Source organism: Pelecanus crispus, chromosome 3 (genome assembly GCF_030463565.1).
Source record: "Pelecanus crispus isolate bPelCri1 chromosome 3, bPelCri1.pri, whole genome shotgun sequence".
Classification (NCBI taxonomy): Eukaryota; Metazoa; Chordata; class Aves; order Pelecaniformes; family Pelecanidae; genus Pelecanus; species Pelecanus crispus.
The window spans coordinates 18,365,945-18,378,830 of record NC_134645.1 but is presented as its reverse complement, the minus strand read 5'-3'; the positions used below and the strand labels follow the sequence as shown (position 1 = coordinate 18,378,830).

The window sequence follows — 12,886 nt, the reverse complement described above, 5'->3', positions numbered from 1 at the left end:
TGCCTTGGTCCAGACCATATGCAATTTTTAGTTTTCAGCAAATATTCTGCTGTCTTGGCAGCTATCAGTACAACATGCCCTCAGTATTTTGCCCTGCTGGCAGTAGAGCTTTTTGCTACCTTTATCCTGTGGGACCGCCCCTATTTCATGTCACCTGTGGACACAAGCACCTGCACACTTTTGCTTTAAATCACAGCAAAGTTCACTGATAAGAGAGGCTATTTGCATTTTCTGCAAAGTTCACCTTCACTCTCAACGCTTGCTGTTTTTATTTATGCTGAACTCATACACAGCCAAAGCAGTCCATCCTAGGCATGCTCTCATGTCACAGTCTTCTTGTACACAAGGTCAACAATCTGAGTTTGGTCTCACAGTTAGATTACCTTTCCTGGAGCATTCCAGCTGCTCCACAGTCATTGGATTCATTGGTGGGAAACCAAAGAAATGCCTCATCTGAATAGTTATCCTAAACGGCAATTTTTTAAAAAAATATTTATTTAATATTTGCTTGGCTGAGCACTTCTCACTTGTACTTGACAGGTGGCATGTATGCTACTATGGAAGGTGAACTGGGGGTTACTTACCCATGTAATCAATTTGCTGGCTCGACACAATTCTTTGATACTAAGTTTCCTTAATAAGTAATTTCCAACCCAATGCATACCAGCATAAAAATGGACCAGAATGAATCAGTACAGGTCTTAGAACCAGTACAACTCTCCTTACACATATATTACCTAAATTCTTAGTTTGTATGTAGACAGATTTTTGTATGTAAGCAGATTTTTCTCATCACTTACTCTCATAGGAAATGCATCTCACATTACTCAATTATCCTAGACTTTCCTAAATATATAGACTAGGATCTGACATCTTTTTATTTATGAAAATAGTGTAAAATGACAAACATCCAGTATTTTTATTCAGATGAAATTCCTATTGCCCTGTATTCTGCTGCAGTATGCTTTTATACTTCAAAAGTAAATTCAAAGGTATTTTTAGCAGTACACAAGGAAACAAGTAAAGCATCATGATTTTGTTCCATTCCTAAGCATCATTACAGTGCTACAGTGAGGTTGGCTAAATATTATTGGTCCTACTTTTCCCCAACATATTCATCCTGTTGTTAGTATGTATTAAAAGCGCTAGCATAGGATTTAACTATAAACTCCCTGAAATACACAGCAATTTTTCCGTTATCTTCAATGGAAAAAAAGAAAGAATGGGCCCACTCTAGTTGTGCCTGTGTTGCTTTTCTAAGTGCTCGCATACTCTTCAGCTATTTTTACCCAAAGGTAACACTATAAAAACAAGTATCATTAGTTCTAATTGAGACCCAGAAAAGTCTGTACAATATCACCACTTTATCCTGCCTAGAAAACACTTACCTCAGATAAATGACCCTCTGCTCCAAATGAAATGTCTCCCATAACCTGTTAGAGATAAATTATTAAGTATATGGTAGATACATGTTGTATAAACAGTAAGATTTCAGTGGAACTTATAAAAAACATATAGCACATTAAAAAGTTATATCAGCTGAACAATTACATCATTTTGCTTCACACACATGAAACATTTCAATTGCATTTATAATGGAGCAGTGGCGGCCACACAATATTTAAAGCTGAATTTGAATACATTTTATTAAAGCCTGCCTTTGGCTTCCCAGTTAAAATCCACAAGGAATACTGCCTCTAAAACTAAAGAACTGTAGATTGAAACAAACTTTTCTATCAAGCTCTTACGGATCTATAAACCATTCAAGAGACTGCAGAAATTTTTTTGGCACAAACCCTGTAAGTGATTTTGGGCAGGAGAAAGAAGATACCCCACTGGTATTTTGTATTGGTAACATGTGCTAACTATAGTCTCTTCCTCTTTCAAAACTTGTTTCATCTGTAAAGTCTATAAGAAATTAGCCAACATTTCATTCATCGGCTGAAGAGCAAAGACATTTGATGTTAACATTATTGGAAAATCATTAGTACTTATCACACACAACAGTATTGATAATCTTTAAATAAACAGAGATACTTAGTATCACAGGTATGTACATACATATAAAGTGCAAAATCATTACTCTGCCATAAGATCATTACTATTACTGGGTACTTTTTTCAGTAATCTATCTAAAAAGAGGTTGCTTAGATTTCTTTTACCTGTAATATTAATTTTCTGATTATATTTTTGCTGCAAAATACACATAAGCATTAAGCTTACTGAGATGCGACGATCTCTTTAGCTAAAGAGTTAGCATTTTTACCAGTAGATACTACACAACAGCATCACACACAGTTAAGGGGCATCTTACTCCACAACAATGTGTGTGACTGTACAACAATGATCTGGTCATTGTGTACAAGCCAGCTGTCTGTTGTTACAGAAATCCTTTCCAGCTTGGATTAATACAAAAAAATACTCAAACGCTGACTTTCACTGATGCTTAATGCTGACATTTAAAAGGAAGATCAAATTTAAAGTTTCCAAATTATTTTTGAAGCTCTACAAATACAGCATTTAATTAAAACTCAAATGAAAGCACGGTTTATTTAGCTTTCTAAAGGCTTTGTCCTTTACAAGTTGTGCATTTGCCTCCTGGACCACAGGCTATCTCAATGCATGGTAACAAGTTACAGCCTGCTGACAGAGGCTTTCCTGGTGCTTGCTATCGCTAAATTCTGAAAAATGTTGTGTCATATCCTGTGATGACTTCTTTTTAATGGCAGGCACCACATTAAATATTAATTATTATTTTTCAGGATTGTCTACTTAATATCACTTAGAACATTCAATATCTTTAAAAAAGTTAATCAAATGAAGGCTTTGCACTACAGAACAGCTTCCCAACACCACAGTGCTCTACAAAAGACTCTGAAACATCTTCCCAGATGGCAAAACTGAAGTATGCAAAGGTGAGGAAAAGACAGCAGCCCTTACTCTAACCCCTGCTCTCTGCTTCTTTTATGGTGAAAAAGTGAGAAATTATCTACAAAGAATCCTGATGGGATAACTACTGAAAATGCTGACTTACAAAAGGTAACACTACTGAATTTTGGTTTTTACCTTGTAACTTTAATCACCTCAATTTTCTTGAAATATAGTAGGTGTTTCTTTCCTTCATAGTGATTAAGAGGGAGCACTGCACAGCATGCCAGATAGCAGAAGAAGAAGAAAAAAGGATAGGTCAGGAACTCAAGCCTGCAGGTGCACACATACTCATGTTCATCAAGATACTTGGTGTTAGGGAGGTCCCAGCACACACACATCTCTCTATTAGTTACCATCCATGTTTCTGGTGTTATAAAAAGGTTTTGCTTACACATACATTATCAACAAGCAAAAAATAAAGCAAGTTATCATAAGGAGTGGAACAAGCAGGCGTTAATGTCTGAAGAGAAATGAAATGTTACTGTATATTTTAGAAATCACCCACATATGTATCTAACTATGTAATAATGATTATAGCGACTTCCACCTCACTCACATGTCACCTGGGCAAAATAATTTGCAGTCAGTTCAAAAGTATGGAACATTTCTGGGATGAAAACTAGAACCCATCTTTAATTCCTCAGAGACCTGGGAGAAAATCAATCCCAATTAGTCATGAAAAGACAGACTAGAACTGCAGTGATGGGGCACCCTAATTTCATCAAGACAGCTACCAGCTGGAGAGTACATGCTTATATGAAAATTCAAGAATCTCTCAAATACATTAGACAACAAGCTGATTTTGACGTGATTGAGACTAGTAATATTGTCTATAACTTTGCTTCAGCATTTTCTTAAAATACTATAATCTAATGAATTATCTGTAATTGAGAGGAGTACATCTTCATTTTTAAGTAACTCAGAGTGTTCCACAGGATGATTTTTGCTGGCCTCACTTTATTTAGTTTTGACCAAAAAATATGTAGTGATGTTTCAACAAGCTGAGCTGCCAAAGCATGTGACTGTCTTCCCTGGTTAACAGTCAGTGTTATAAAAGAAACCTGATTTACTGGATTATTTTAGGATGCCACAGTCTACCACATAAACAAACTGGGTTAAAAAATCTGTACTGTCTTAGAAAACACAATTATGAAGACTATAAAATAACTGTTGACACTTAATAAACCTGTGCTCGCACATAACAGTACAATATCTGAACTTTCAAAGAATTTATACCTTACATATTTTATAGCAGAACATGTCATATTTTGTGATCTAGTGAGTATGTTTAATTAAAAATTAAAAACGGCCCCTCTGCAGAGCATTATCTGAGGATCTAAGTGAAGGGTTCTTTCCATTCGTCTATTTTGCTTTTCTTATTATTGTTGTGTTTCTTATTTGTTTCTTCGTTTTCTAATGAAACCTACACAGTAAGATATAGTTGCATGCAAGAAAACTGTGTTTATAGCATACATCAGCAAAACCAATATCTACTCCACAGTAATACTTAGCCAGATACGACATGATAAATAACTGGAGAGCTTGATTTATAGCATTTCACCATAAAGTAAATCAATCACCTGGAAATGAAATGTACCTTCCAAGGCATATATGCACATATGCAATTATTATTATCCTTTGCTATACCATTTTGAAGCAAGTAATTCAGTAACCTCTAAATACAAAGAACACCACTCCTTCCTTTTGCTTCAGTGAGCAACAGCCCTCTCTAGAAATTCCCCAATGCAAAACAGAGGTGACAACAGTTGAAGAGAATAGTTGTTCTAGAAACATGGCAACCACATCAAGCTACTCCTCTCACAGGGACACCACAGCCTTGTTAAATAGTATCAAACCAAGTATTTTGACAAATACTTGCTTTTCTGTTAGGTATCCCCACTTGCTGATAAATGGCTACGAAAAGGTTCACTACAAACAGGCAACACTAAGTTTTTCCATGAAAGTCACATGAATGGCTAAATTTAGAGACTAAAAGCCACACCACTCTTATTTTTTGCCACAAACATTAAATTATTTTTAAATTAAAAAATACCATATAACAGAGCACTTCAATGCTAGAGAAGTGGTTTGTCTTTCAACTAAGTCCATTCACAAATCAAGACATTCTCTCTTGCACTTCAACATCTTAAAACCTGGAAGTTAGCATGATTTGTAAGTAACATGTCAGGTTTTTTGTTTGGTTTTATATTCTGCCTTGTGATGAACTACTAGGATATGTTAGGGAATGTTACGCTATAGCTCTTCTTTAAAAGTTTAGATACTGCCTGTCACTCCTACTGAGATCCTACCAGCTTTACTACCTAAAGTTTACTTGTTTGGGTAAAACTTCTATATCCCACAAGAAGGAAAACATCCCAGCTCCTGAATATACATAAAGCATAAAAGTAAGCTCACCAACCCTAACTCCAGAACCAGAATGCAGTCTATATGTTGGGGTTTTTTATGGTTGCAATGGGTTGCAGTCATCACTGATGCATAACTTTGCCTCAATGGTCAAAGCTGCAGGCAGCACTGAAGTAGAAGGCGGCTAGTCGAGTAAGCTGTGATGAAACATAACTGTGTTGCCCAACTCCTTCTAAAAGCTGGAAGACACATTACCATTCTTATATTTACAAAACTGCTTCTTTTTTTCTTTCAAGTTTGTCAGTCCTAGGAGCGCTGTGGAACTAGATGCAGAATACCTCCACGGGTCCTTCACTGATGGGCATTTTCACGTTTATATTTACACATCAGCTTCTGAATGGATTTTGGCATGTTCTCAAAATGGAGTTTATTCAGGATACCAGGATAGGCCAGATCCCAGGCAAAGGCATTTACAGCACAAAGTTTAAGCACGTTAGATGAAGGGCAAATGGTCTGGACTTGCTGGGGTGAAATACGTGATCATCTACAGCACAAATCTCAAGAGTGCTACAGATACAGTCACAAACCCCAAACCCTCCAGAGCTTCTCAGCTGCGCTTCTGAAAGGGGAGTGCATCTATCCATAACCAACTGAACTGCTTGTATTACTTCAGCAAACTCATCAGGAATATGATGAAGGGAGGGGAGTAGGGGGGGATATCAAAGCCACAGATGACCACTTCCAATAAAAATCCTCTCTATGTGGAGTCAGTCCATAAACCATTTTCCCAGAAAAGATTGCAAGTACTACTGAAGCCCAATTTAAAAGCAGAATTCTACTAACAGGAGGAGATTTTACAGTAAGGCAAGGGCCTGCTTTCCACTAAGTCTCATCCAGTACAAAAGCAAAATTAGGCATCAGCTTTCAATGTAACACAAAGTTCAATGGCTCTTAATGTCAGGTGCAATTAAGCACATTTTTCATTTAATCAAATTCCAAGATAATAAAACTCACAACTCCTGTTGGAGGGGTTTTTTTGTCACAGTGGTGCTGTTGGGTGATGAAGCTTTTTAACAGCTTGTTTGCCTTGGCAGTGCAGTTAAAATATTATTAGGTACATTTTTAAGCAAGGATGGCATTCCAGAGCAGAACACAAAAACTTAAAAGAAATCTGTCAAGCCCTTCAAGCCTCATGATTTTTATCTCCTTTTAATATTTGTTGGATGCTGGAAGCCTACCGGCATCTGAGCTAGGAAGCCTTTGACCATTACACTATGGGAAGAAAACTTACTCTCTCCTCACTTCAGCTAACACAGATCCAGGCTAACAAGTCAGCAGAACTAACGTGGAGTGAAACTCATCAGTGAGATGAGGAACAGCCGACAATTTGTGTTAAATACTTAACCGTTTTTCCTTTTAATCCTGATATATATTCTGTATTCATTGCCTGAATCATTTCCACATTTTAAAAAGACTGATGGTGAGAGGAAAAAGGGTTGAAGGGCTTCTGAGAAGCTAATAAGCTATTTTATTCATGTCCCAGATTGGAGACCAGATGTTAAGTTCATACTTAACCTGCCCTGCTGACCCATCACCCAGATTCAACTCCTCCTCTCAAGAGGAAAACCAGCAATATTGCTTGAAATGCAGCTATAGAATATTTCAGATACCTCTTTTAGCTCGCTGTGCTTGGGGCAGGGAACAGTGCCCCACTCTGTGCCCTTTGGCAAGTGACCTTCTTTTCTTTTTTCAGAATCGGACGGGCCATCAGCAGTCATCTCCATCTCATCCATTTGGTTCTCCTCTTCCTCAAAAACACAGCAACTGGTTTCTTTCAGTTGAAACCCTCGGATCAACAGCTGACAGGCCTCCAAGTCAGCTTCCCACACTCTTTGGAGCAGCTGGCTCCTGCAGCTGAAATAAAAGCCAAAAGAAAATAAAACTGCAGTTCAGGGAGAATAGTTGCTATTTCAAGTAACTTTTGGGGTAACTGCTTATTATTAGATAGGAAAATAAAAACAACAAAAAAAACAACAGCAGCTCAACTACTTCCACAAAGATAACACAAGTTATTTCAAACTGAAAAGCAGGAAAATTATGGCCCTATTACAAAGCTGATGCCATAAAAAAAACTTTTGTGCTAAGATGTTGCTTCCAACTGTATGGCACACACTGGCTGCACGTGACCTTCTCCTGATCAGACACAAGTCCAGGTGTCTCGCAATCACAATCAGAGCTTCCTTCATGCTATCGGATATACAAGTCTGTCATCCTAAAAGCAGTCATGTGGTTTTCCATAATTTGATGTAGAAGATCTTATATGAGCAATCACACTATTTACTGCATTAAATCAGCTCTAATTTTTGGAAAACAGGTACACTAAATTTCTTGTTAGACTGAAATGTGCTTGCTTCAACTCTGGTGAATGAAATTAGATTAAACTATAATACTCTTCCTTTCCTTCAGTCTTCTACTTTTGAGTGTTGTCCTTGTCTCTCACTAATGTGTTTTGGTTTTTTTTTTTTTCTACTTTGTTATCCCACCAAAGAAAAAACCAAAAGTATTAGGAAATTCAAAATACCAAACTTCTTCATACTTTTAATCCATTGATCATCTCTCAGAGATGTCCATATATGTTACAGATACTGGTCCTGAGATACGTCCAATAGGTATTTGCACTTGAAGTAAATGGGAATTCTAGGCATAAATAGTTTTTCAGAATGAAACACTGAATACTAACATCACGCTGCTCATAAAAGATGTGGTCACATCTCCATTTAATACGTGTTGTGTCTAAGGAAATCAAAAGATTAGGTAGGTTGCCTGCTGAAATACAGCAGATCAGTGGCAGAGCCTGGGATGGGATTCCCATGGCAATACACACTTCCAGACAGATTTGAATGCTAATATCTCATAACCGCAATATTTTTTTCACGGTGCTTTTCAAATTATATCATTTGCTATATAATAAGTAAGCAATTATAAGTGACTAAAAGAAGGAAAATAGCTATTTGATTTTAACTTTTCTGACTAAATTAAATACCAGCTTATCTTTTTTTCTAAATGAAGGATAAAGGAGCTGCACTGCTCACAATGAATTCATTAATCTAACAAAGGTACGTTTTTAACTCTACAAACTCTACAAGATACCAAGCTGTAAAATTCACACAGCAGTATTTTGAGACTGAGAGCAAAATTAAGTTCCAGAAGGTGAACTACTTGATCTGTGCTTAGAGTGAGTATACATGTTTATTGAAGGCAGCATGAGGTCCGCAAATTGGTCTTCCCCAAGGAGTTCAGAGTATCACTAATTAGAAAGGGAAAAAATCTTCACTGGATTACACTTCTGTGTTCCATCCAGGTGGCATTTCACTTACCAAGCCAGAAAAATAAAATAACCCCCACCGTTTCTCTACTTGTCAGTCACATCATCATGGTTACACAGTCAAAACATTTCCCTGCAGACATACACAAGCCCATTTACTTGCTTTTTGAAAAAGTTTGTTTGCAGCTATATATGGCTTATTATTAAAGGCTCAGAAAATACACTAGAGACCTAAATCATCACTTCCAGTGGATAGCTTGTTTTGGTTATTCCATTTAATGAAGAGCTCTATTGACAATACTAGGACAGAGATAGTGATGCATGTACGTAGTATTCACAGTGGAGAAGATGAATAGCATATATAAAAGTACAGCGTAACGGTGCCTGGGCTGCTGTTATTCAGCCATGATTCAGCTCATCAGTCAACAGGCTTTTGATTGTGTCTAAGTTTTACACACATTTTAGTAATCTGCAATTACTGAACATACTGCTAATAGATTGCTTTTATTTTAAGGACATCTTTGTTTTATCATTGTATCTGTAAAACTCTGATACATCTTGAACTGAGATACTAAGATGTTACGCTAAACTTTTCAACTGAAACCAGTGAACAAACATATACCTGGATATTCTGAACACACCTAAGCCCAAGGACTCTGCATCTTTTGGTCTGTATTTTGAAATTCAGTGCTTAGAAGCATTTTTCAAACACACATTTTTAATGAAAATTATTTGAAAGCTGCAAATAGCTGACACAGAAACACATATCAAATAATTATTAAAAATTATGTTGTCCCCCACATGCAAAAATCTTTACTTTTTACATCAGGTGTAAAATCAAGCTCAGTTGAACTTTAAGGTTTGGTTTATTCATGCTCAATCCACACTAAAAGTGCATTTGCAGTCTCCATGAAGCCAAAAGTATGTGGATGCCTGTACTGAACACAGTGAGTTTTTTCAGGTATGCAACTTTTCAAAATGATGGATTGAGATTGGACCAGATTTTATATTATTCCTATACTTATAAATATTTTACGATGTATCAACCTCTAGGTGTTACACGCCTGTCTGTACATTACTATCAAAGTGGTATATGTGGCAAGTTCAATGGAGGTGCCAGGAACAATTTGCTGGAATCCACAACAAATTACAATCCTTCAACCATTTATATAGACCCAGCAACAACAAAGCATACCTTAACCACCTACTGATCCTGAACTTCCAAGTGCCAGAGTGCTCATCAGTCCAAAGTGCAAGGCTTTGTACAAACACCAAACAGATTACAATGATGGCCCTTTTTTCAGAAAGACTTCTAAGTTTAAAACAAGCAACAAGAGCAAGGATATAGACAAGGATGTTCAAAGAAACACCGAGACAACAGTGGACTGAACATGGCACGTTAGTTACAGTATAAAAGTTTAATTAGTTACATCAGTAACTAATTAGTCTAATCACTGTCAAGCACACTGAGGTATCACAGTGAATGAGAATTTTAAGGACTTGCAGGAGGCCAATGAAACAGGTCAGTGGATATCTAAGATCTCCATCCCTCCATAAAGGAATCACTTAAGAAAGGCAAAAGATGCTAGTATAAAAACATAATCGGCAAGTGATTGATCCCAATGTGGTTTAACATCTCTAAGTGGAATTGAGTCTTTTGATATTAAAAAAAAAAAAAAAAGACTGAGTAGGTGGTAACAGATTGTGAGCAGACCTGACATTGAAGGCTAGTAGTTATGTTTGATGAGACAGGACAGAGGGAACCAACGGAGAAAAGCAAACAAAGTGAAATGATCAGAAACATAGAATTGAATTAAATTTAAAAGAGAGAGAGAGAGAGAGAGAGAGAGAGAGAGAGAGAGAGAACAGTCATTGCAGTAGCAACAGCACTTTGAATGGATGAGGGTAGGGCAAGGCTGCTTTTGTCAAGTCACAGCCAGGGAAATGGACGTTGAAGTAAGTGAGATGCAAGACTCAACCTGAGCAATTTTTTAGCTGTATGGATAGCTGGGACAAGTCTTATCTCAAGGATACTTTGCAGAAAGAATCTACAAGAGCAGGCCTAAGTTGACTTGAAGAACGGCCAAGACATCCACAGCAACACAAAAGGACGCAGCAGGGAGAATTCTGGATTAGGTCAAGTTGATGATGATGAAAGAGCTGTCAGAGAAACAGAGCTGTTTATGGACATGAGGAAATGAATGTGGAACAGACACGTTTATCCTTGAGTAAAGTGGAAATTGAAATTGTAATTGCAGATGCCTTTACCAAATCTCAAGTAGTTTTCTAGGAAACAATACCGGAGACCAGAGGGTACAAAGAAAATAGATGATATCTTCAATCTTCACATAACATTGGGAGAAATTCGTGTTAAGAGTCATATCCAGCAAGGATTCTCTCTCTCTTCCCTGAAGTCCAAAGAACATTGCTCCTCTGTCTTTTCACAAGATTCCCAGAGATATCAATGGGGGCCCTCTATGTGGCTCTCAGTACATTATTCTAAAGCTATTTATAGTGCTAACTGGAACTACGAGAACACTACTTTCCTACTGAGGGCTCTGCATACATACAAAAGGCACATTCAGTTCCTCAACATTATAGCCTAAATGAAAACATGCCCGTGTAAAAATAGCCAAAAGATTTTATATTAAAAAACCCTAAACAACCAAAAACCAAACCAAAGTCCCCCAAAATCTCCTCAAAAGCAAACTGGAATCAGCACAGGGAGATATCATTACTTGTAAATCTCCTCATCTCTAGTTTTTAGGAATGCCCCTGGGTGAGTGAATTTTTAAAAGTGGTTTATAACACCCTGAGGTCAACACCGTGTATTGACAGAAGATGTTGCTTATTTTAAGGGAAATCCCTGTAAGAAGCCACATCTTGAAAACCAAGAGAGTGAGACTGAAGCTCAAAGGCTACACAGTAACACATCTATTTAGAAACTGCATAAACAAAAGGTAACTTATGAGGGGAGATTAACCATCACTAAGAAGAAATACTCTAGACAACTTCTTTCTAATAGGTGAGCCACACTAAGGTGTGGATTCAGGAAAGCATGTACCTACCTTTTCCTAGTACCTGGCACACATGTTAACACTGCATTCGGTGACCCTAAAGGCAGTTTTCTCTGACAAGAAAGCAAACGAAATGCAACAAAAATAGTCTGGCAGAAACAACAGGGATTTGCATTACAACAATTACAATGATTGGAAAGTTTTGAGGCTTGCAGAAAATGGCAATGCGAATCAAAAGACTTTGCTCTATATCCCCATTCTTTGTTGATCTATTGTACAAACTAGGGAATGTTTCTCTATATTTTGGTCACTCACTTCTATTTATATTTTGCACCACAGGAAAGGAACTAGCTCTTCTTACTCTACATTTAGGTATGTCTTTGTTTGCCTTTTCTTAAGACAACAGCCATGCAGTGAACAAAGGCAAGTGAAAGAAAGTATGGAGTAATAATACTTAGAGGAAGGCAGGCAAACCATATTGCTTTACTGTTAGCAGAAATCCACCCCTCTGATTTGGTTTATCAGATTAATTCACAGTCATGCATTAATAGCCCTTCTTATATTTAACAAGTATTTACTACTTCAAGAATATGTTTTGCTTGTCTCCTTCATAAAAAAAGGTTTCCAGCCTGATCAGTTCTTGATCTTTAACCTTAGCTGTTTTTTTTTTAAGATGCCTACAACCAATCTGTTGAACAAACTAAGGACTACAATGTTCCTACCAGTGGGTCACATGAGGCTCTAAGGAGAGGGAGGCATATAACCCTGTTTTCCCTGTCTGGCTGGTGTGCAACAGCGGATTGATAAGGGAGAAGGTACAGCTAGGGCTCATCAGATCACAGCTCTCAGCTGATGAACATAAAAGAGAGAAGACAGACAGTGCAGGAAAAGGGACAAAGAAAACCTGGACTCTGCTGGAACAACAAAATTTTTTTTTCCTTGGCCTGCGCACTAGAAAGTCACCTTTTCTAAACATCCAAAATCAAAACCTTTTGTTTTTTTCTTCTTGCAAGTCTCCTTAATCCTATAAACCCCTTCATACAACCTCAATTTCACATTTCAATTCCTTGCATTGTGTCCCTTCTCTCCAATTTCTTCAGGAGCTGAAAATCTCATGAATTGACTTCATATTGTTCTAATCACATGCTTGTCCCCCAGTGCGGGAGACATTCTTCCTAATCCCTTATTTCAAAGCTCACTGACAACACCTGTTTGCTGTTCAGCACTATTATTGCACTTCTCCATGTAA

At 37.3% G+C, this 12,886-nt stretch overlaps 1 protein-coding gene across 1 annotated transcript in view; it reads right to left on the bottom strand.

The window, feature by feature from the left end:
* Positions 1 to 12,886, bottom strand: part of DISC1 (DISC1 scaffold protein) — a 190,006-nt gene that overhangs the window by 16,716 nt on the left and 160,404 nt on the right. The window contains exons 10-11 of the mRNA XM_075707503.1: positions 6,966 to 7,209; positions 1,389 to 1,433 (exon numbers count right to left, since the gene is read on the bottom strand). Coding sequence (XP_075563618.1) covers positions 1,389 to 1,433; positions 6,966 to 7,209 — 289 coding nt within the window. The remainder of the gene's footprint in view (positions 1 to 1,388; positions 1,434 to 6,965; positions 7,210 to 12,886) is intronic.